This window comes from Strigops habroptila, chromosome 23 (genome assembly GCF_004027225.2).
Source record: "Strigops habroptila isolate Jane chromosome 23, bStrHab1.2.pri, whole genome shotgun sequence".
NCBI classification, from domain to species: domain Eukaryota; kingdom Metazoa; phylum Chordata; class Aves; order Psittaciformes; family Psittacidae; genus Strigops; species Strigops habroptila.
The window spans coordinates 970723-990657 of NC_044299.2; the positions used below are offsets into that span (position 1 = coordinate 970723).

Consider the following 19935-nt stretch of genomic DNA (forward strand, 5'->3'; position numbering starts at 1 on the left):
GCAAGCAGCACGTACGCCTCTTAAAAAGGGAGCCCAGCTAACATAGCAAGCACAAAGTGGGTTTAATACCAAAAACGTGTGCAGGAAACACCTCCCCCAGCCACAGGAACAAAAGCTTGGATTAAGACCCCAGCGAGGAGGTGAATTAGCAGCTTTTCTGAGGGCAGAAGCCAGAATGAAGATGTCAAAGTGATGCTGTGCCAGCACCGTATCCTCAGCACTGGCTCTGCAGATGGCTGGGGCAGCAGAAGCAGTGGGGAAGGTAGAATCATAAAGCAACCTGCAAAGAGCCAGCAAGACACACACAAGCAAGGCAGCAGAGGCATGATCTGCTCCTTAAGCCTAGTTTAGATGGCTTTAAATCTAGTCCTTGTAATATCTACCCTTATAACTGAGCTTTAGTGAGGCTGGAGCTCTCGTCTCCCTGTTTGAAGCCACATTCAGGGGGTTTAAGCAGATAAACAGGAGAAGTGATGCTTTGAATTGCTGTCAGCTATTCGAGTGACCCCCAAATGAAAGCCCCCTTTCTGCCTAACAGCTACACAAGATGCATTTCCCATTTACCACCAACCTGAAGTAGTTCAGCAGCCCCCAAACCTCTGCCTGCCCCAAAGCCTGGCTCAACCTTCTGCAAGAACTTCACTTGATGAACCGGTTTCATTTGCAGCCTTTACTGCTGAGATGAATTGACAGCTTGTTTTGCAGTGCTGCAGAACTCTCCCACCCCATCCCCTATACACACACACAGTTCTTTATTGTCTACATGTTTACTCTCAGGGGGAATTTGAGGACTTTAATGGTTTTATTGTTTTAATCCAGCATATATAAAAGAAATTATTTGAGGAAAACAGCTGCTCCAAGTGCTTGGAAGTGGTGGAGCCGTTTCTCTGCTCGCAGCATTAAGCAGGTGTTAACTAAACACGATGCTCCTCCTCAGATGTACCACGGCGGGAGGTTTGTAGGGCTGGTATTAAGAGCTCAGCCCTTTCCTCTCCCACCCAGGCCCTGCTTTAGCCTCAATTCCTCCAGCCCAGCTCCACTCACACAAGGGTGGCAATGAACAAGTCCCCGCTTGCTGCCTCCTGTACACAAAGGGGATCACTGCAGACCACCCCCGTGCCTTGTTCTTTACACACAGAGAAGGAAAAGCCCCAAAAGTGGGGGTTTATTCTCTTTCTGACATGCAAATACCAGCCCTTTGTGTGGCTACAGCATCACAACCCCCACAGTAGCAGGATAACGCAGTGGCTGCCCGTCGAATCCACCCGTCTCGATGTATATATAATCTATAAATAAATGTATGTATTCTGATGTATTTACACCTCAACCCAAGAGCTGACTCTTTAAGGAAGGTTCTCATACAAAGCAGCAACCACGGAGGCAAATGGCAGTCCCAAAACCCTCCAAATGCTTCAAAAAGGCACCACTAGAAACCCCTTCTATAAGCAGCTCCGCTTTCGAGCTCCGATCTCACAGGAAATCTCTACAAAGCACTTGAAATTAGAGGTTAAAAGGGGTTTTTCCACCCTGCTCTCCAGCAATGAGATGTTCGGGGGGGTGTTTTCTCCCTATGCAGTGTATAAGGACACAGCATCTCCTGTTTGCCCGTGCTCCAGCAGCACCGGGAAGAGCCGCATGGATCGCCCGCCCGCTGCCGCAGAGGGGCGGAGCGGCCTCCTCCAGCCAACAAAGCCCGTTCCCATCCCAGCGAGAGCATCCTTGGGACAAAAAGAGAGGGTTTGAGCTGCCTTTCCAATAGCCAAGAGCCGGCTCTGCCCGCCTCCAGGTGCCTCTGCAAAGCTCGGTTGTGTCCTTCTGGGATTAGAAGGTTGAACAGGGGAAGTGGGCTCAGGAAAATAGAAATCCACTGGTTATTTAGATAGGGAAATAAAATCAGGTCATGGTGTTACTTACTAACATCTCTATCCATGCAGGGGCTCAGGAGCAAGAGGAAACACTCCTGCCCTTCTGCTTGTAACCTAAAGCATCCTCCTCAGCATCATTTTTGCTGGGGAAGGAGATGGAAGCCTCAGGCAGGGTCCCCCCTAATCCTTAAGCAGCCACTTGGTTGTATTTTGTGCAAGAATCTCACAGAAAATGCTGATAACTCCTGCACCTCTTGGAAAATCAAGCGTATCCGTGATGGTGTGAGGCATCCCTGCCACTGGTAGGGGTTAGAAGTGGATGAGGTTAAGATCCTTTCCAACCCAAAGCATTCTGTGATTCTATGGCACGATGTTAAAGCTCCGTGCTGCATCCACGCTTGGGGAGTAAGTCATGCAGTAACACAAAGCAGACAGGTAGTAAGTGAGGCTTTGAATGACAACTAAAAACCCCCACAAAACTAAACAGCCTTGCCTTGAAAAGACTGCTTTTAATATCAGGAAATATTTCACTGGCCCAGAAAACAAATCAGAGCTCAAAAGAGGAAGAAAAACCCACTCCTGAGCATAAGGCAGGTTTAGACTGCATCTCAAGATCTCTCTCCTTTCCCAACCAACCCTCCTCCCTCCACCACCTCCAAACCCAGTGTCCTGCTCTCATTTGCTTGATGAGGGATGGCACTTGCCCTCCAGTACGGATGAAACATTGGATCAGGATCAGCTCACACGAGATTAAACTCTCAAGCCATGGCCAGCGTGGCAGTGCCGGCTATGGGAGCACACAGCCACCGGCAGCCTTCTGCTCCTGTTAAGCTCAGGAGCACAAGCAAGCTTTGAGATCAGTCTAACTGCAAGTTAATAAAAGCCTGGCTTAATTTATGGCTCTGTGCTAGCAGCACACACAGTCTGCATTTCTGATATAGAGCAAGAGCTTTAGATAAGGGCTGAGATTAGTTCGGTCACAGCAGAAACTGTGATTGTGGAACTCCCTTAAAGCAAAAAGAGAAGGAACCATTCCCTGGGAGTGCACGGCTTCCTTTGGGGGTATTTTTGCAGCCCTGATCATGTTCCCAGGAAAGGAGAAACCCTCCTAGTGAAGAACTTATTCCTAATAGTGGAGAGGGACTTTTTACAAGGGCACGTAGTGATAGGACAAGGGGGAATGGCTTTAAACTGAAAACGGGGAGATTTAGATTAGATATATGGAAGAAATTCTTCACTAATAGGGTGGTGGGACATTGGCACAGGGTGCCCAGAGAAGCTGTGGCTGCCCCATCCCTGTTCAAGGCCAGGTTGGACACAGGGGCTTGGAGCAACCTGCTCTAGTGGAAGGTGTCCCTGCCCGTGGCAGAGGGTTGGAACTGGATGAGCTTAAAGGTCCCTTCATCCCAACCCATTCCATGATAGTATGATTCTAATATCTAATCTAAATCTCTCTTCATGTTCCTATTCATATGTTCATATCCATATAAATATATATGTAGATACACATATATGACTATATAGGAACATATCCTGATGTGTGCACTCTCTCCCTAAATATACATTTATAGCTGCTGAGTCTGCAAGCCACTCATCAAGGAGCAGATGGTTTAACAGCCCAGCTTTCCCTGGAAATCAGGCTCGATGCTCCTCAGCGCCCTTCCTCCAAACCAAGGAAGGTTAAAGGCAGTTTCTAAGCAGCTCTAAAGAGAACGGGGCGGCTGCTCTACGGGCAGGATGGGTCCCTTCACCCAGGACCCCCCCAATGCTCCTTCCCCAGCACCGCAGCTCGGCGAGAGCTGCGTTTCCGCTGTGATTTGTGAGCGCTTGAAGAATCCTTTGGGACTATCGAGGTGCTCCAAAAGGGCAATTAGATCCATTACTGGCTCTTCTATTGCCCCATGAAATAGGTTTACTAGTTGTGTGCCGCCTCATATACTCCAGTTTTCTGCCAAAATGAACAAGGATGCTAACGAATGACTGCGGAGCACGCGGATGCGGCGGCCGGCGCGCATCGAGCATCCTCCGGTCGCATCTTCTCTAACAGGCCCTGCATTAATGCTGCTTCCTGCAGATTTTAAGGTGTTATTCAGGGATTCTGCAGTCTCTGCATAGCATCCCTTGGATGATAGAGGAGGGGAAAGAATGCAGCTGTTTCTTTACATCCAGAGCTGCTGTTTCTTCATTTTCATTGCTGCAGCGGCCAATCTGGCTCACAAATCCTAAGCAGGGTTTGGATTAGAGCAGCTCCAGGGCAGGAATGTAAAGGCCATCACCAAACCTCACTGTACCTCCAGAGCAGGAAGCCAAAGCCACAGTCCTAAGAAAATCCAAACTAGAAGGGAACTAACGTGAGCTGAAGTTATTGATCTCTACACCTTAAACCAGTTTGTGCTCGAAGCAGCTACTTCACACACACACAAAACCCCCCAGATCCATTTCAGCCACCAAATCTGGGAGGTTTCTCCTCAAACACACAGCAGAGCCTTCCCAAGCACGTCCACTGCAGCTTCCAGAGGCCTTTTGCCAGTTGAATTCTAGTCCTACACGTGCAGTACACGCAGGAGGATGAGCCTGCAAGAGCCTGAAATGCACAGAATAACCATTTCTGGGTAAATTTTGCTCTTTAAAACAGAATTGCCTTAGGGGTGGATGTCCCAGCTTGTGGCCTGTCCCTGCTAGAAGGGAAAAGCTGCTCTCACACCCCCAGCCCTTCACATGTGGCTGCAGAAGGGTGAGCAGCACCCCCGAGGAAGAAGAGGGAGGGCAAGCAACAGAGTGTGCACCTACATGTGTGCTTGTAGCATCCCAGTTTCCCCTATAAACGTTCCCAATTTCCATGTTTTTGATGTAGTGTTGTCTTTTGATGAAGCCATACACAAAACACAGCACCCAACCATTAAGACGAAGATCTCAGGGGTCTCTGCATCCTGCTCTCAGCATCCTCCATATCAAAGGCTGCCCAAGAAAGGTATTTGGCAGCAGGGTTAAAGCCTGGAAGCTTTATTCACCTGCCAGGAAGGAAAGAGCATGAAATCCAGCAGGAAAGGAGAGGACACTGTTCCCAGTTCCACTTCCACGTGCCAGAGCAGGAACAGGGTGTTGCAACAACCCTGCATCTGCACTGCAGCAACCAAGGGGTACTTTTAAACACAGGGAGGGAGGGGAAAGAAAGGCAGCGAAATAGAGGAATCAGCAGCACAAGCAAGGGCAAGGGATGAAAACCAAGCCCCACGCTGAGGGGGGGGTGCCAACTGCTCAGCATCATCCTGCCCCATAGCACGAGGCCATCGCCTGGCATCGGGAATTGCGACAGCAAGTGCAGGGAGAAGCCTGTGGGAAGCCGTTGCAAAAGAAAAGCCTTTTCCTTTCTCCCCGCGAGGAAGCAGCTCCCAGGTTCCTCATGGCTGTGGCTTTCCAGCTTTCCAAAGCGCCCTCAGCGTGCATGGAAGACACCAAAGCAGCCCTCAGGCTAAAAACACAACCCCTACCGAACACCTCACCAGCCAGAGAGGATGAAAACGGGTTTTCCTGCAAGGAATGAACCCACTGGGGTTTCACGTTAGCAGAGGCTGAGCTTTGGCAGAGCCTCACGTGGCTGCTCCTTCCCGGAGCTGCAGGATTGGAACGCAGGTCCAGCGAGTCCTTTTGGCATCCAGGCTCTTATTTAGAAACAGGGAATTTGGAATGTTGTCCAGAGCCATTTCCATCTGACAGACAAGTGTCTGTGTGGGTTCGGCGCTTGCACACGTGCTCCCAATGCAAAGCAGAGGCTGGCACGCTCCGAAGTAGCAATGAATCCCAAGCAGTGGAATGATAAAGATTTTTAACTTACAGGAAATGCTGCTATTAAATAATATTTAAGTCTTAATTATATTTTAAACCAGCCATTTTGGAAAGGAAAGGAAAAAAAAAAAGGAACTTCTATGACAGTGCTTTTGTAGTTAAAGGTCTGTCAACATTTCCATTTTAAACCTTCATTTCGAGGGGCTTTATAATTTGGCCATAAAAATTCATTCCAGGCTGGAACTTGGCATAGAGGGGCTCAGCCCAGGAGCAATATTTTTTATTATCCAATTTGGTTTAAATTGGTTTGGCCGTTTTTAAGTTATAGGAGTGTAAAAAATAAACGTTTCCTGCTTTCCGATGCCTTCCCAAGCTTCTCAGTATTCCAAATTAGCTTTCCCCTCCCCGCCTCCAAAACCTACCTTCAAACAAGAGGTGGGAGATCTCATTTCCCTCTGCTGACAACACATGAGTTACAATTCCGATTAATCCACTTCTTTTGATGCTAACAACCTCAAGAGTTACTACAACCAAACCCTACTTGTATGTGGACCCATTAGAGGCTGTAAATGCGCTGCGATTTGTGGAGCATCTGCCATCGTGGGCTTGATGTGCAGGTACTGCAGCTGGAGAGGCCTTCCTTTGAAATCCAGAATGAACTCTGGAAACCTGCCTCCCTGTAAAACCATAGACAGACCTTTCACCACCATGGGTCTCTGTAGGATTTCATTTCAGCTTCCTATAAAAGGCGCTGCAGATGTGAAGCAAGCAGGAGCACGCAGCTCGGAATTCCTCACCACGGAGCTGCAGCCCTTTCCCTGCCATTTCAAAGCCTGAAGAGAAAGTGGAGTTTATGGCTCAGCTCTTCGAATCACCCGGGTGCAGTAGGGACATGGCACATACGTGATGCTGTTGCTAACACAGACAAGGGCTCGCTGTGCCCGAGCTAACACAAAGCTCAGGGAAGGGTTTTATTCCTGCTCCATCCTTAACATCCACTATTTCTCATTTTAATACTGAGAGGGGGAGCATCCAGCACAGCTCGATCCCAACAGGGAGCGATGCTTTTGGGCATGTTGGGAAGTCTTGGCACTGCCTGGAGCCACCTGCATGGGCTTGGAGATCATAGAATCATAGACCCTGCTCAGCTTCCAAGATCGGATGAGATGGGAAGTGTCTCCGGTGTGAGCCAGCCCTGAGCTTGGGTCCCTGGTGACAGGCAGCATCCAGCCCCACCGTGTCGTGGTGTCACCTGGAGCTGAGACCCAACATCAATCCAGGTAAGCCTGGAAGGGGCAGTTGTGAGTCCTGCTCTTGGCCTGCCACCCTCACAGGCAGCTTTGGGGACTGACATTCCCCACCCTGCTCCACAGAAGCTGGCCTCCTGAGGAGCAAGGCTCAGCTTTCCAAGGAATAATGGTTCCTACCTCATTGAATCATTGGGTGTTAGGAGTCTGGATTCTTTAGGAAAAAAGGCCTGTGTCCAAGTCCAGTCCCATTCATTTCCCATGCCAGGACACTAACAATTCCTACTGGAGGCCAGAGTGTCATAACTGTGTCTAATAACCATTTCCATTCCTGTTTGCTCTAACAGTAGGTAGCCAGTTGGGCTGGAGTTCCTCAAGGATTCAAGTTAAACCCAGAATTTCTTAGGCATTTTGTCTGGCTTCCCTTCCTCAGCTCCAGAACGTCTCCAGAGGCAGTTCTTAAGGAGGCTGTTAAATCAACACACAACCATTTCCTTCTGTACATGCTCATACTCAAATCAAACTGAAGGGGTTTCAGTTACTCAGCCACTGATGGACCTGCAGGGACAGGGACAAGACTCATTCCTCACACTGGTGGAGCTGGTCTCTTCCTGAATGTGGGATGAAGACACACGGGTGTAAATCACAGCTCAGGCTGCCAACAGCCATGACTCCATGGCTGGAAATCCCATGGAGTGACCACAGCACGGTGCACATCCTGGACCATTCCAAAGCTTGAGCTGTGATGAGGAGAGCTCACACCCTCTCAGCAAGAGAAGAGCCATTTCCCCCCCCCTCTCTATACCAGGACTCATATAAAAGGAATAATCTATATTCGTTTGGATTATACAAGCTACAAAACCCACCTCAGCTTCAGTTCCACATTTAACCAATCTCAGAAGCCATTTGTTGCCTCGTATATTACAAGGCAATAGAGATTTAAGGGATAATGGTCATGGCGGCAGAGTATACAAAGCAATAAACTGCTTTTGAGGTTGGTTAAATGCCAAGTGATGCTGAGGCCTCAATGCCATAAACATTATTTCTATTATATGACAAGATAAGAGGATACAATAAACCACAAAGAAGAAAAATCATCTTCTGGCCTCGTGGAAGTTGTGGGCTCTGCGTTTCTCGGACGCTGCCCGAGCATCACCTCAGTGCCACGGGTTTAAAGGGAATAAACTGGGAAATTAAGGGGAGGTTTCAAAAGCAAATGGTTGTTTGAGGAAATGGCCTCAGTGTGTAACTGGAGCGCTGGAATTAGGACCCCAGTGATGATTTGTGTCACTTATGAACAGGGAAATGGCATGGAGGGGGGAGGCAGGGCTAGGGAAAGTCCTGCTCCCAGTAGAGGATACTCAATATTATGGCCCCTCCATTAGGTTGGGCAACAGGAGTGGCCCAAACAGTCTTATTAATAAAGATGTTTCTCCTTTACAACACTCATAAAGCCTCAAGTATCCAAAGCCTTCAGGAGAGGAGCAGAAAAGCAGCCTGAGGAGAAGGACTTGGGGGTGTTGGGTGCAAGAAGCTCCCCATGACCCGGCTTCAGTGTGTGCTTGAGCCCAGAACCCCCCCATGTGCTGGGCTGCACCCCCAGAGCATGAGCAGCAGCTCAGGGAGGGGATCCTGCCCCTCTGCTCTGCTCTGGGGAGACCCCACTTGCAGCACTGTGTGCAGTGCTGGTGTCCCCAACATAAGCAGGACATGGAGCTGTTGGAGCAAGTCCAGAGGAGGCCACGAGGATGAGCAGGGGCTGGAGCAGCTCCCATAGGGAGCCAGGCTGAGAACATTGGGGTGTTCAGCCGGGAGAAGAGAAGCTGCGTGGAGACCTCAGAGCAGCTTCCAGTGTCTGAAGGGGGCTACAAGGATGCTGCAGAGGGACCTTCAGCAGGGCCTGGAGTGATAGGACAAGGGGTGATGGGTTCAAACCGAAACAGGGGAAGTTCAGGTTGAGGATAAGGAGGAAGTTCTTCCCTGTGAGGGTGCTGAGGCGCTGGCACAGGGTGCCCAGAGAAGCTGTGGCTGCCCCATCCCTGGCAGTGTTCAAGGCCAAGTTGGATGAGGCTTGGAGTAACCTGCTCTAGTGGAAGGTGTCCCTGCCCATGGCATGGGGTTGGAGCTGGAGGAGCTTTGAGGTACTTTCCAACCCAAACCATTCCATGATTCTAAGAGGAACCTTCGATCCACCAACCCACACTTCACACCAGCAGTTTCCCTGCCCAGATCAGCCATCGGGGAGCCTGAGAAGGTTTTAACTCAGTTTTATACGGGAGGTTGTGGATTCAGACATCAAGAGACCTCCCTCTGCCACCATAGCTCACGGTAAGGAAGCAGCAGCACAGCATCCAGAGCCCCCACATCCATTGAATCCCAGACTGGTTTGGGTTGAAGGGACCTTAAAGCTCATCCAGTTCCAACCCCCTGCCACAGGCAGGGACACCTTCTACTAGAGCAGGTTGCTCCACACCCCATCCAACCTGGCCTTGTCCAACCTTCCTTACAGACCTTTGCTCTGGAATCCTCAAACAGGCCACCCAAGTTCTAATTCCCCTGTGTTAATGAGTCAGAGCTGTCTCATTACACACACTCAGTTAATACCTCCCAAGCCCAACAGCAGCCCTGCAGCTTACGGCCAGCAAGGGCTGTGCTAAGGCTGCTTTTCATCACTCCCTCTGCTTTAAATGGGATTAGAAGGATTGTTCATAGCCATCAGCAGCACACAGCAGCCCAGCTTAGTTTCACTCCAGAGAGTCAATGAAAGCCTCACTTGAGGCATTGCTCTGTGGCTTCTGCTCTGTGGATTCAGGGACCTGCCTCTACCTCCCTCCTCATCCTCAGGCAGCAGCACAAAGAGGCACATCCCTGCTCTTCTCTCTCTACACATAAAGGACCAGGGGAAGGGAGGAAGGGAAGAGGACAGCATCATCAGTCCTCTTTGAGGAGAAACCAGATGAATGACCTTGAGAAGAATGTGGTTTAAAAGCAGGATGTGCGGCGCATTGAGGTGTCAGCTGTGGCACAGCAGCCTCGCTGTTGGGAAGTGATCTGGAGGCCAGGCTCCAAAAATAGCCACCATTCAAGACCTAGCAACCAAAACATGTTTACAGCCCCACTGAAAGCCCACTCGCTGGGATGATACGGGGGGTACAGCGAGATCTGCTCGGCTATTTTTGGTGGCTATTCCCTCTTCCCCATCCTCACTTCCCTGAAAAGCTTGACGGCCTTTCTCTGCATAGAAACAGGGAGGAAAAGGGAGGAAAAAGGGCATATACCATAAGAGACAGGGCTGGTACCAGCTTCAGAGGGAAAGCAGCAGCTAATGGTTCAAAGACATTACATTGGGAAGCAAAATAGGGTTTTTTCTTCCTTTAAAGGGGGAAATTCACCTTCAGAGTAAGTGCCTCCAGTCTCCCATTCAAACCAGTCTGGCTCTGCTCTCCCTTCTCCTTCTCCCGTGCTGCAGCACATTGCAGTGATTCCAAGAGGCAGATCCCTAATTGCAGTGAGTGGAAAAGGAGTGGGGGGATTTGTCCCCATGCCCCTGCCCCAGTCAACAGTGAAATCCAGCAGCTCATCCCAATTTACCCAAGGGCCAAAGCAGCCTGTTCCCATGGGAGCAGCCCACCAAAACTTAGAGTGTAGCCCTCAAACAGGGGAATAGCCAAAAGAGCAGGAATGTGCAGGGATAAAAACACGCCAAGGGATTGGGCATGGGATCAAAGGTTTGGAAATGGAAGAAACAAAGATGCTGGAGCCATGTGGTGAAAGGACCCGGTGAGCCAAGCGCTACCCTGTGATAACCCAAGAGGCTCGACAGCCACTGACACCATCCCATTCCAATGGTGTTTTTCCTAAGGAAAAAGCACCCAAAGGTCTTAAAGAATCAGGAAAAAAGGCTGAATCCTGCAGGGAAGTGCCACCCTCTTCAGTGCCAGCCACAGCCTGCCTGGGTTTTGAGCTGGGAAAAGCTTCCCGTGCTGTAAGCAGGAACACGGGATGTTTGGGTGTGCATCTGTGTGCCCGGGTGAAACAACACCAGATTCCCTTCCAGAAAGCTCAAAACTCTGGATCACCCGGAGTCTGACAGGAGCCACAGGCACCAGCACCTGCGGGAAGTCAGGATGTTTCTGTGGCAGATGACACAGAGCAATGTTTGAAGCCAAAGGTCTGGATCTTTGGGAAGGAGGGAATGAACAGAGAGAGGTGCAGCCTCCTCTGACCCCTGTTAAGGCTTCACTTTAACAAGAATCCCCACAGAGAAGCTGTTTCTGATGGGGCTTCTCAAGGGGCCAGGGTTTAGTGCCAAAAGGCAGCACAAGCTGCTGGGGAAACAATGCAGCACGTGCTTTGGAGGCTGAGCCCTGCAGGCAGCTGCTGGGCACCATCAGCCCCCCAGCTTCAAATTCCCATTCATTTTAAGATCCAAAGCTTACCCATTGCACCCCCCGTGTGCTCAGCTCAGCACAACCACCCAATCTTACTCCACTTGCCCCAGAAAGCACAGCTCATCCAGTGTTAATTTTAGCTGATGATGGGTTTGGGTACCACTGAGCTCCTGCAGAGGTACTGCTGCGTGTTAGAGGTGAGCAGGATTTGGGAAGGCTCTTAAAAACCTTCAGGGTGAAGCTGTGCACAGAAAAGAGGATGAAATAATGCATGGAAGACACTAGGACTTACAAGGAGAGGCTCGGAGCACCATGTGTTTAGTCCAAAGGAGTTAAGGGATGAATTAGTCAGTGCACACCTACAGGCATCACAAATGCAATAGGAAAGATCTTCTGTCTAACAAACCAAAGTGAACCAGACCCACAGCGTGGAAGCTGCAGCTGAACAGGTTTAACCAGGGAATAAGGCAGCATTTTTCCTTACCAGCGAGAGGAATTAACTATTAGAACAACTTAACCAAGGGCTGCGGTGAATTTCCCATCACTGGAAATCTTTTCCATCAAGTTTGGATCATCACTATTTAATGCTCTGCTTTGAGCAGGTAGTGAAGGACGTTCTAGGAAGCTGTGCACGAGGTCAGGTTGGATCCCCATGAATCATCGTGCTCTGAATTACCCCGATTCTAACATTTCAATATTAACATGAAGAATTGGCAGAATTACCCATAAGCAGCAGTCTGGAACAGCACAAGGAGGAAGCAACCACCTTTATCTGTCATTTGTGGGAGATTGGGGGAGATTAAATTTAAATACAGTGTTGTTTGCCTTAATTGCGTGTTTGAATCCGAGCTGAAGGTTGTATGATTGAAGTGCTCACACCATTAAGTGCTCAAATACAGCTCATACATTTTAGAAATGACTTGCACAATTTCACAGCCAAAGAAGTACAAGATAAAAAGCAGCCTCCCCAACAGAAAAAAAAAAGAAAGAAAGAAAGAGGAAGATCACCTGCAAGTGGATGGGAAAGGCTTCAGATGAGGCTGGACTTAGAATGGCCAAAGAGCTGAGATTTAACAGTGTATTATTACAGAACCCCAGTCTCCAAGAGTTACCAGATGAGATTTTGGCCCCATTTCTGTGCTCTAAGAATAAACATGGCACAGAATCCACATGCAGGCTCAAAAGGATGTGCCCTGGGGATGCAGAATTCTCTTTCATCTCAATTGAGAGCCCCACAAGAGGTATTAAGATATTAAATACACCAAAGAACTAAGCGGGGATGACGATGGGTGAGTACCCAGGGATGGGTTAGAGCTCCCAAACGCATCCCAGCATAATCACTTGGCAAGCTGACATCCCATGGCTGCAGCCAGGAAAACAAAGTGTGTGCACATCACTTAATACCTAATTAAAAGCCACAATCCCCGCCCCACAAAAGGCATCTTGGCACTTGGATGTTCACTGCTTTAGAAGGGACAAATCCAGTTCTTGCTGTGCTTCGCACAGGGCTGTCCCACCACAGAAGCTCCATGTTCGAAGAGCTCCCATTAAAACAGTCCCCACATTAATTGCACAACCCACCCTGTTCCTCCCATTAACAGTGTGTGAGCTGCCACCAAGCACCAGAAACACCCTAAATTCAGCTTTGGGAATGCAAACCCAAACGCAATGGAGAGGTGCTTTCCTCGTTGTGGGGTGGAAAAGGGGATGGGGCTCATTCCAAGCACCAAGCTTTGCCCTAGGAAAGCAAGGAGAAGTTTTGCAAGGCCATACCCAACTCCAGCACGTTGTCCATAGAGAACAAATTCACAATGGGTCTCTTCTCTTTTTGCAAGCCCAAAATAGACTCCAGCAGTTTGGGGTTCACATAACACGAACCATCAAGTGTCACATTCTCAGCTGCTTTAAGGAATATGCGACAGCAGCAAACGCATCCCGACAGAGCTGATTGTGTCCTTTGCTTCAACAGCCTTGAGAGAAGCTGAGGAACACTCCCAACAACCATTAAGAGGAGATGAGGGTTCTCTCTGGGCTGTGTGGGAAACACCAGTGGAATACCAATACCCCCTAAAGCAAGGCAGGTTTCATTACTTTGGAGTGCACTTGCTCATAACCTGGATTTACACACTGCAAATCCTCTGATCTGATTACCTCCAGTGCTCACGTAAAACACCGGCTTTAAACTCTTTGCCTGAGTGATAAAACAGCCACTTTGATTCACACCACCACGTTCCCAATAAAGCACACTGGAAGCATACCTGTCCGCAGCCGGGGGCATTGCACACAAACGGCCTGTCGTCACCCATATTTCATGCAGCTGGGTCAAGCTGGGGAGAGAAAAGAGAAGAGGAAATTGTTAAATAAGCTCCCGACATTCAAATACCAAGAGCAGAAGCTGCTCTTTGCAGGTTGGGCATTGATCAGTGTTGCAGGGAAGGAGGATTCCGCACGCCCAAGACACAACTGGGGAAGAGGAATTCATCCAAGCCAAGCTTAAATTAGACTTTGGAGGACCCAGCTGGAGAAAGGAGCTGGAGTTTTCCATGCCTGGGATCCCACCAAGGCCCAACATCGACTTTCCAGAGGGTCAAAGGACTTTTGTGCATGCCAGTGTCACCACCTGCAACTTGAGGATGACGCTCATAGAATGGTTTAGGTTGGAAAGGGCCTTAAGATCATCCAGTTCTAACCTCCTGCCACGGGCAGGGACACCTTCCACTAGAGCAGGTTGCTCCAAGCCCCTGTGTCCAACCTGGCCTTGAACACTGCCAGAGATGGGGCAGCCACAGCCTCTCCCTTCAACCCGTTCCAGTGTCCCACCACCCTCACAGGGAAGAACTTCTTCCTTACATCTAACCTAAATCTCCCCTGTTTCAGCTTGAACCCATCACCCCTTGTCCTACCGCTCCAGTCCCTGATGAAGGTCCCTCTCCAGCATCCTTGTAGCCCCCTTCAGATACTAGAAGCTGCTCTGCTCCAGCACAGGACCACCCTGCATGGCAAAGACCTCTGCAACACCCCCCAGATGGAGGCACTGAGGAAAGCACAGACACAGAAGCAAAGACAATCTACAGAGGGGGGGAAAAAGAAAAGCCTGAGCGTGAAGCGATGAAATAAATCCAAGTCCTCTCTATGTACAAGTTATATTTTCAATGGGAGAGAACTAAAATTTGTCATTTAATTAATTAAGGGATTATAGGAGTGGTGCTCTGGTTTACAAGGCAATAATCTGGCTCCCTAGTGGGTAAACTACAAGGCTGATGGCAGGGGTAGTTTATCACAGCTTATAGCCAAGGATAACAAAACACTCACTCCTATTATGCTACAAGTGAAGCTGTCCTTATTAATAAGAAATCAAGAGTAAATAAAGTCACCCCCCCACCTCCACCTCCAGAAATGCTGCTGCCCCCACCCACTGCTCTCTTTATAGCAGGATTTTAAAAAGCCATAACAAAGCAAATGCTTTCTCTTCAGGGGGTTGACTCTGCGAACACGTTCCGGCTCTTCATATTGCTTCCAGCATCTCTTCCTTGGCACTTGGCTTCGGTGACACATGTCAGCTCGCTGCAGGCAAGAGCAGAACCGAAACCAGAACGTGGCCACGAAGACACAAGCTCTTTTGAGGTCCCTTTTTGCCTTTCTAACCAGTCACACACGCACCGAGCAGCGCGAGAGGGTGGGGAGGGCTGTTATTTTTAGGAGCTATATGAGAAAGTGCTCCAAGAATGCGACGGAGCAGCAGAGGGGGAATGCTGAGGGACAGCAAACGCTCTCCTTTTGCTTGGATTGAAGAGACACAGACATCACTTAGTGCTTAATATGAAAACAAGATTATTCTTGTATTACCATGTGCTAAAGGGTGGCTACAAGGGGGGGAATTCCCCTCCCCGAGCGCTGGCTCGGCCGCAGCACACAAAGCAACAAGCAAAAGCCGTGAGTAAGTAGCTGCCAGTTCTTCTCCTGCAAGAAGGGGAGAGATCTCCACAACCCTGGCCTGTGTTTGGATTTACTAAGCAAAACTCCAGGGCCTATGCAAACATGAGCTCACAAAGGATAAAAAGCCCTCTCGCAAACGGAACAGGCGAGCGGCCAAAACGTTCCCTTGCATAGGAGAAGGGTAAGGATAAAGGCAATAAAGGTGGCCAGGAACATAGAATTCCAGCCTGGTTTGGGTTGGGAGGGACCTTATGATCATCTAGTTTCAGCCCCCTGCCACGGGCAGGGACACCTTCCACTAGAGCAGGTTGCTCCAAGCCCCTGTGTCCAACCTGGCCTTGAACACTGCCAGGGATGGGGCAGCCACAGCTTCTCTGGGCACCCTGTGCCAGCGCCTCAGCACCCTCATAGGGAAGAACTTCCTCCTTATATCCAACCCGAGGCCTTAGAGCAGCTCCAGTGCCTAAAGGGGCTACAGGAAACCTGGAGAGGGGCTTTGGACAAGGGATGTAGGGACAGGACAAGGGGAATGGCTTTAACCTGCCAGAGGGGACACTGAGATGAGCTCTTAGGCAGAAGTTCTTCCCTGTGAGGGTGCTGAGGCGCTGGAAGAGCTTTAAGGTCCCTTCCAACCCAAACCATTCCATGACTCTATGATGAAGCAGCTCCAGGTTAAGAGCCACGGTGCTGAGAGCAGCAAAGGCACAAAACTTTAAAGGACAGCTACAATGCCTCGTGCTGTCAAAGTCAGGCCAGTGCTGGAAGTGTTTGAAGAGTGCTTAAATCACCCTCCTGTATTTAAACTCGGGTGCGTGGGATGAGGTTGGGGATGTGCTTATTCCAGCAACAAACAAATCTTATTGTTAAACAAGCAGAGTAATTATAACAGAGGGAGAGGGCTGGATCTCACAGGGCAGCCAACCCTGTGCTGCCTTAATTACACAGGTCAGGGATCTGCCCTTCCTCAAGCAGCCCAAGCCTTCCCCAGCATGAAGAACCTCAGGGTCTCTCTACCTCCTATTGAGGGGAGACCTTATCACTCTCTACAACTACCTGACAGGAGGATGGAGCCAGGAGGGGGCTGGTCTCTAATCCCAAGGGATGGGACAAGAGGGAACAGCCTCAAGCTGCACCAGGGGACATTTAGATGGAGATTAGGAACAATTCCTTCCCCAAAGGGTGCTCAGGCATTGGAACAGGCTGCCCAGGGCAGTGCTGGAGTCACCATCACTGGAAGTGTTCACACACGGTGTAGATGAGGCCCTCAGTGCCATGGGTTAGTGGTGGCCTTGGCAGTGCTGGGGAATGGTTGGACTTGATGAGCTTAAAGCTCTTTTCCAACCTGGTTGATTCTATTTTATGCTTCCAATGCATATAAAAGCTAGTTGAGGAATACAGGGACCAGATGAGCTGCCAGCCCAATGCTTTGATAACACCACCTGAAACAGAGAGCAGGACAACCAACCAAGGCTGCCTGCATGTGCCTTCTGAGCTCCTAACAAGCAGCTCTGTTAAAACCCAAGAGCAACCCACTGCAAACCCCTCAGTTTGACTTGATCTTGCAAAGCATGAGGAGGATGCGCTCCTTCCTTAAAGCAAGATTTAGCTGCTCATTCACTACCACCTATGCCTGGTATGTACATACATGTGCTCAGATTTATGTCACATTTAGGCAGGATAAATTGCTTCAATAAATTCTATTCTGAAGAACAGGCAGAATAAGCAGCTGATTGGATACTGGGAGCACGTTCCCATTCCTCTTCCTGCAGCGGCGGGACAGTATTTCACTGCTTTGATGAGTTTCAGCATGTTGGGAACAGCAAGGTGAAGGGAAGAAATGCAGACAGATTACTGAAGCGTGCTTCCAAGTTCTGTCAGCACGGCTCTGACAAGCTGCTGCTGTCTCAGGGAGAGCTGAAAAGCCATTTTCAACCCAAATACATTGTGCTCCAAGAGCCTGTGTGTGTTTTCTGTCTCTTTTGCCTTATTAACTCATGCAAACAACCTCTAGGCTGGCTGTAAAAGAAGGAAAGCTGAAGCCACACTTCACAGCAGTCTCAAGTGTGTGTTGTGCTGATAATCAGGCACCCCTTGGAGCTTGCGCAGGGTATTTAAGAGTACAGATTTCCTGAAGCCTACTTGTATAGAGCAGTGCTCTCGACGGGAGCAACTCCTCTGGAGCAGGCACAGCATGAGGGAAAACAGAATAAACATGAGCTTTGCATCCAAGAGAGCGCCTGCTCTGCTCTGGATCTCAGTCCCACCTTCAACCGCAGCTTTAACTCCTCACCAAAGCAACTGCAGCATCACAAGGGGATGGTTGTGAAGAGGCACAAGCAGAGCCCAGCCAAAGGCCACACTTGACCAGTTGTGCAGCACTGCTAATCCAGCGTGTCAGCGCTAACAGAGCTATGACAGCTTCTTCCTGAAGTTAATCTCCTCCTTGATTTGTTGGGACATCGTCTCTTCCTAGTGCTAGCATAGAGATAAATGAGAAACATTACGTGGAGCAGTTCAGTGCATACCAGGATGCTGGGCTGACACTGAGCTGACACAGGAGGAACGTGTTGTGATAGCGTCCAGGAGACAAGGGGCTCTTCTCATGTTGAGAAGCTCCCCATGACCCAGCTTCAGTGTGTGCTTGAGCCCAGAACCCCCCCGTGTGCTGGGCTGCACCCCCAGAGCGTGAGCAGCAGGTCAAGGGAGGGGATCCTGCCCCTCTGCTGTGCTCTGGGGAGACCCCCCCTGCAGTCCTGATCCAGCTCTGGGGCAACAGCACAAGAGGGACGTGGAGCTGCTGGAGCGAGGCCAGAGGAGGCCCCGGAGCTGCTGCGAGGGCTGGAGCAGCTCTGCTCTGGAGCCAGGCTGAGAGAGCTGGGCTGGGGCAGCCTGGAGAAGAGAAGGCTCCTGAAGGGGACACCTTAGAGCAGCTCCAGTGCCTAAAGGGGCTCCAGGAAACCTGGAGAGGGGCTTTGGACAAGGGCCTGGAGGGACAGGACAAGGGGAATGGCTTTAACCTGCCAGAGGGGAGATTGAGATGAGCTCTGAGGCAGAAGCTCTTCCCTGGGAGGGTGCTGAGGCGCTGGCACAGGGTGCCCAGAGAAGCTGTGGCTGCCCCACCCCTGGCAGTGTTCAAGGCCAGGTTGGACACAGGGGCTTGGAGCAACGTGCTCTATGGAAGGTGTCCCTGCCCGTGGCAGGGGGTTGGAACTGGATGAGCTTTAAGGTCCCTTCAACCCAAACCATTCCAGGATGTATGATACGATTCTGCACACAAAGCAAGGCAGAGCCCCAGAGATGTTCACCCAAGATGTCTTCCCAGCTCCATCCCTGCAAAAGAACTACAAGATGCTGTTTTGGAGATGATTACTGCTCGGATGAAGCAAGAACTGGAGACAATCTACATTGAGGCTTTGGAAAATGTGGGTCAAGAGTGTGCCCGTGGTGGTGCAGATGCCACATCAATTCTGCGTGCAATACACCAAACATGCTGCAGATTGCTGAATAAATCATCCCGTCAGCAACCCCACCGGCAACCTGCGGCAGGAATTCCCTTGGGAAGAGTCAGGAGAATTAAAGCAGAAACCCCTCGAAAACAAATCAAACTGCCAAATTAGCACCTGCACAAGTGAAACCACAGGAAATCCCTTTAGAACCGTGGAATGAAAAAAATCTATCACAGGCAGAACCTGAGCACCAGAGCTCGGGGACAAAGAAGGTGGCAATTCACCTCTGTGATGGACATTGAGACCTACAGGCTGTGAAGATGCTGCAAGCTGGAGCAGCTCTGCTCTGGAGCCAGGCTGAGAGAGCTGGGCTGGGGCAGCCTGGAGAAGAGAAGGCTCCTGAAGGGGAGACCTTAGAGCAGCTCCAGTGCCTAAAGGGGCTACAAGAAACCTGGAGAGGGGCTTTGGACAAGGGATGGAGGGACAGGACAAGGGGAATGGCTTTAACCTGCCAGAGGAGAGGCAGAAGCTCTTCTCATCCAAAAGGAGCTGCTCATCAGATCCTCTATTTGTGATGAAGAACTTGCCTGAGCTGGGGAGAACTGATTTTACTTACCTCAAGAACCAAAATTTCCCCTTATTTCCAAGTTTCATTCTTCCTGCAGCTATTCAAGCCAGCCCATATGCTACTGTCCCCCTGGTGCATCAGTCCATAAACTGAAGTGGTCCCAAAGCATGTTAACTAAGCCATTAAGAAAAAACTAAGCCCATTATCCCAGTCTAGACAGACACCTAGGGGTAATATTTTAAGTCCCTTAAAAGGAATTAGACATATTACATGCATCAACAGCAGCAATGAAAGAGCAGCCTTCCTGAACAGGATTTCCCCCAGGAAGTGTGTTGGCACCTCATGGAACCCATTTGACAAACTTCAATTTGGAAACAGTTTAGGAAGAGACACGAGAAGCAGGAAATGCCTTTTTGAAAGCACATTTAGGGATCTTTTCAATCCAAGATGCTCCTTATCCTTCCAAATGCACTGGTTTGGCTTCTGAGATATGCCCATAGCCACAGGACAAGTCAGGGTTATGGTTGGCAGTGTGATGCCACACGAAGGGCCACAGTCAGACTCTTCATTGTCTTTAGGAAGTTAGCCACAGCCACACTTCCATGTTACCATAAGTATCTTACACCCCAGTGTAGGTACACTACACCCGTCAGGATGCAGGTACAAGAGATGTGGGGTTTGTGCTGCTGAAGCTCT

General features: G+C 49.8%; 1 protein-coding gene across 3 annotated transcripts in view; it reads right to left on the reverse strand.

Moving 5' to 3' along the window:
* ATF7 (activating transcription factor 7) overlaps window positions 1-19935 on the reverse strand; it is a 70584-nt gene that overhangs the window by 36771 nt on the left and 13878 nt on the right. Inside the window, exons 1-2 of one of the 3 annotated variants that reach the window (XM_030510692.1) lie at window positions 17490-17718; window positions 13548-13616 (exon numbers count right to left, since the gene is read on the reverse strand). In XM_030510692.1, coding sequence (XP_030366552.1) covers window positions 13548-13595 — 48 coding nt within the window. In that variant the 5' untranslated portion in view covers window positions 13596-13616; window positions 17490-17718. Of the gene's footprint in view, window positions 1-13547; window positions 13617-14192; window positions 14209-17489; window positions 17719-19935 lie in introns of those variants that run through there. The other 2 variants (XM_030510693.1, XM_030510691.1) reach the window with 2 other exon arrangements.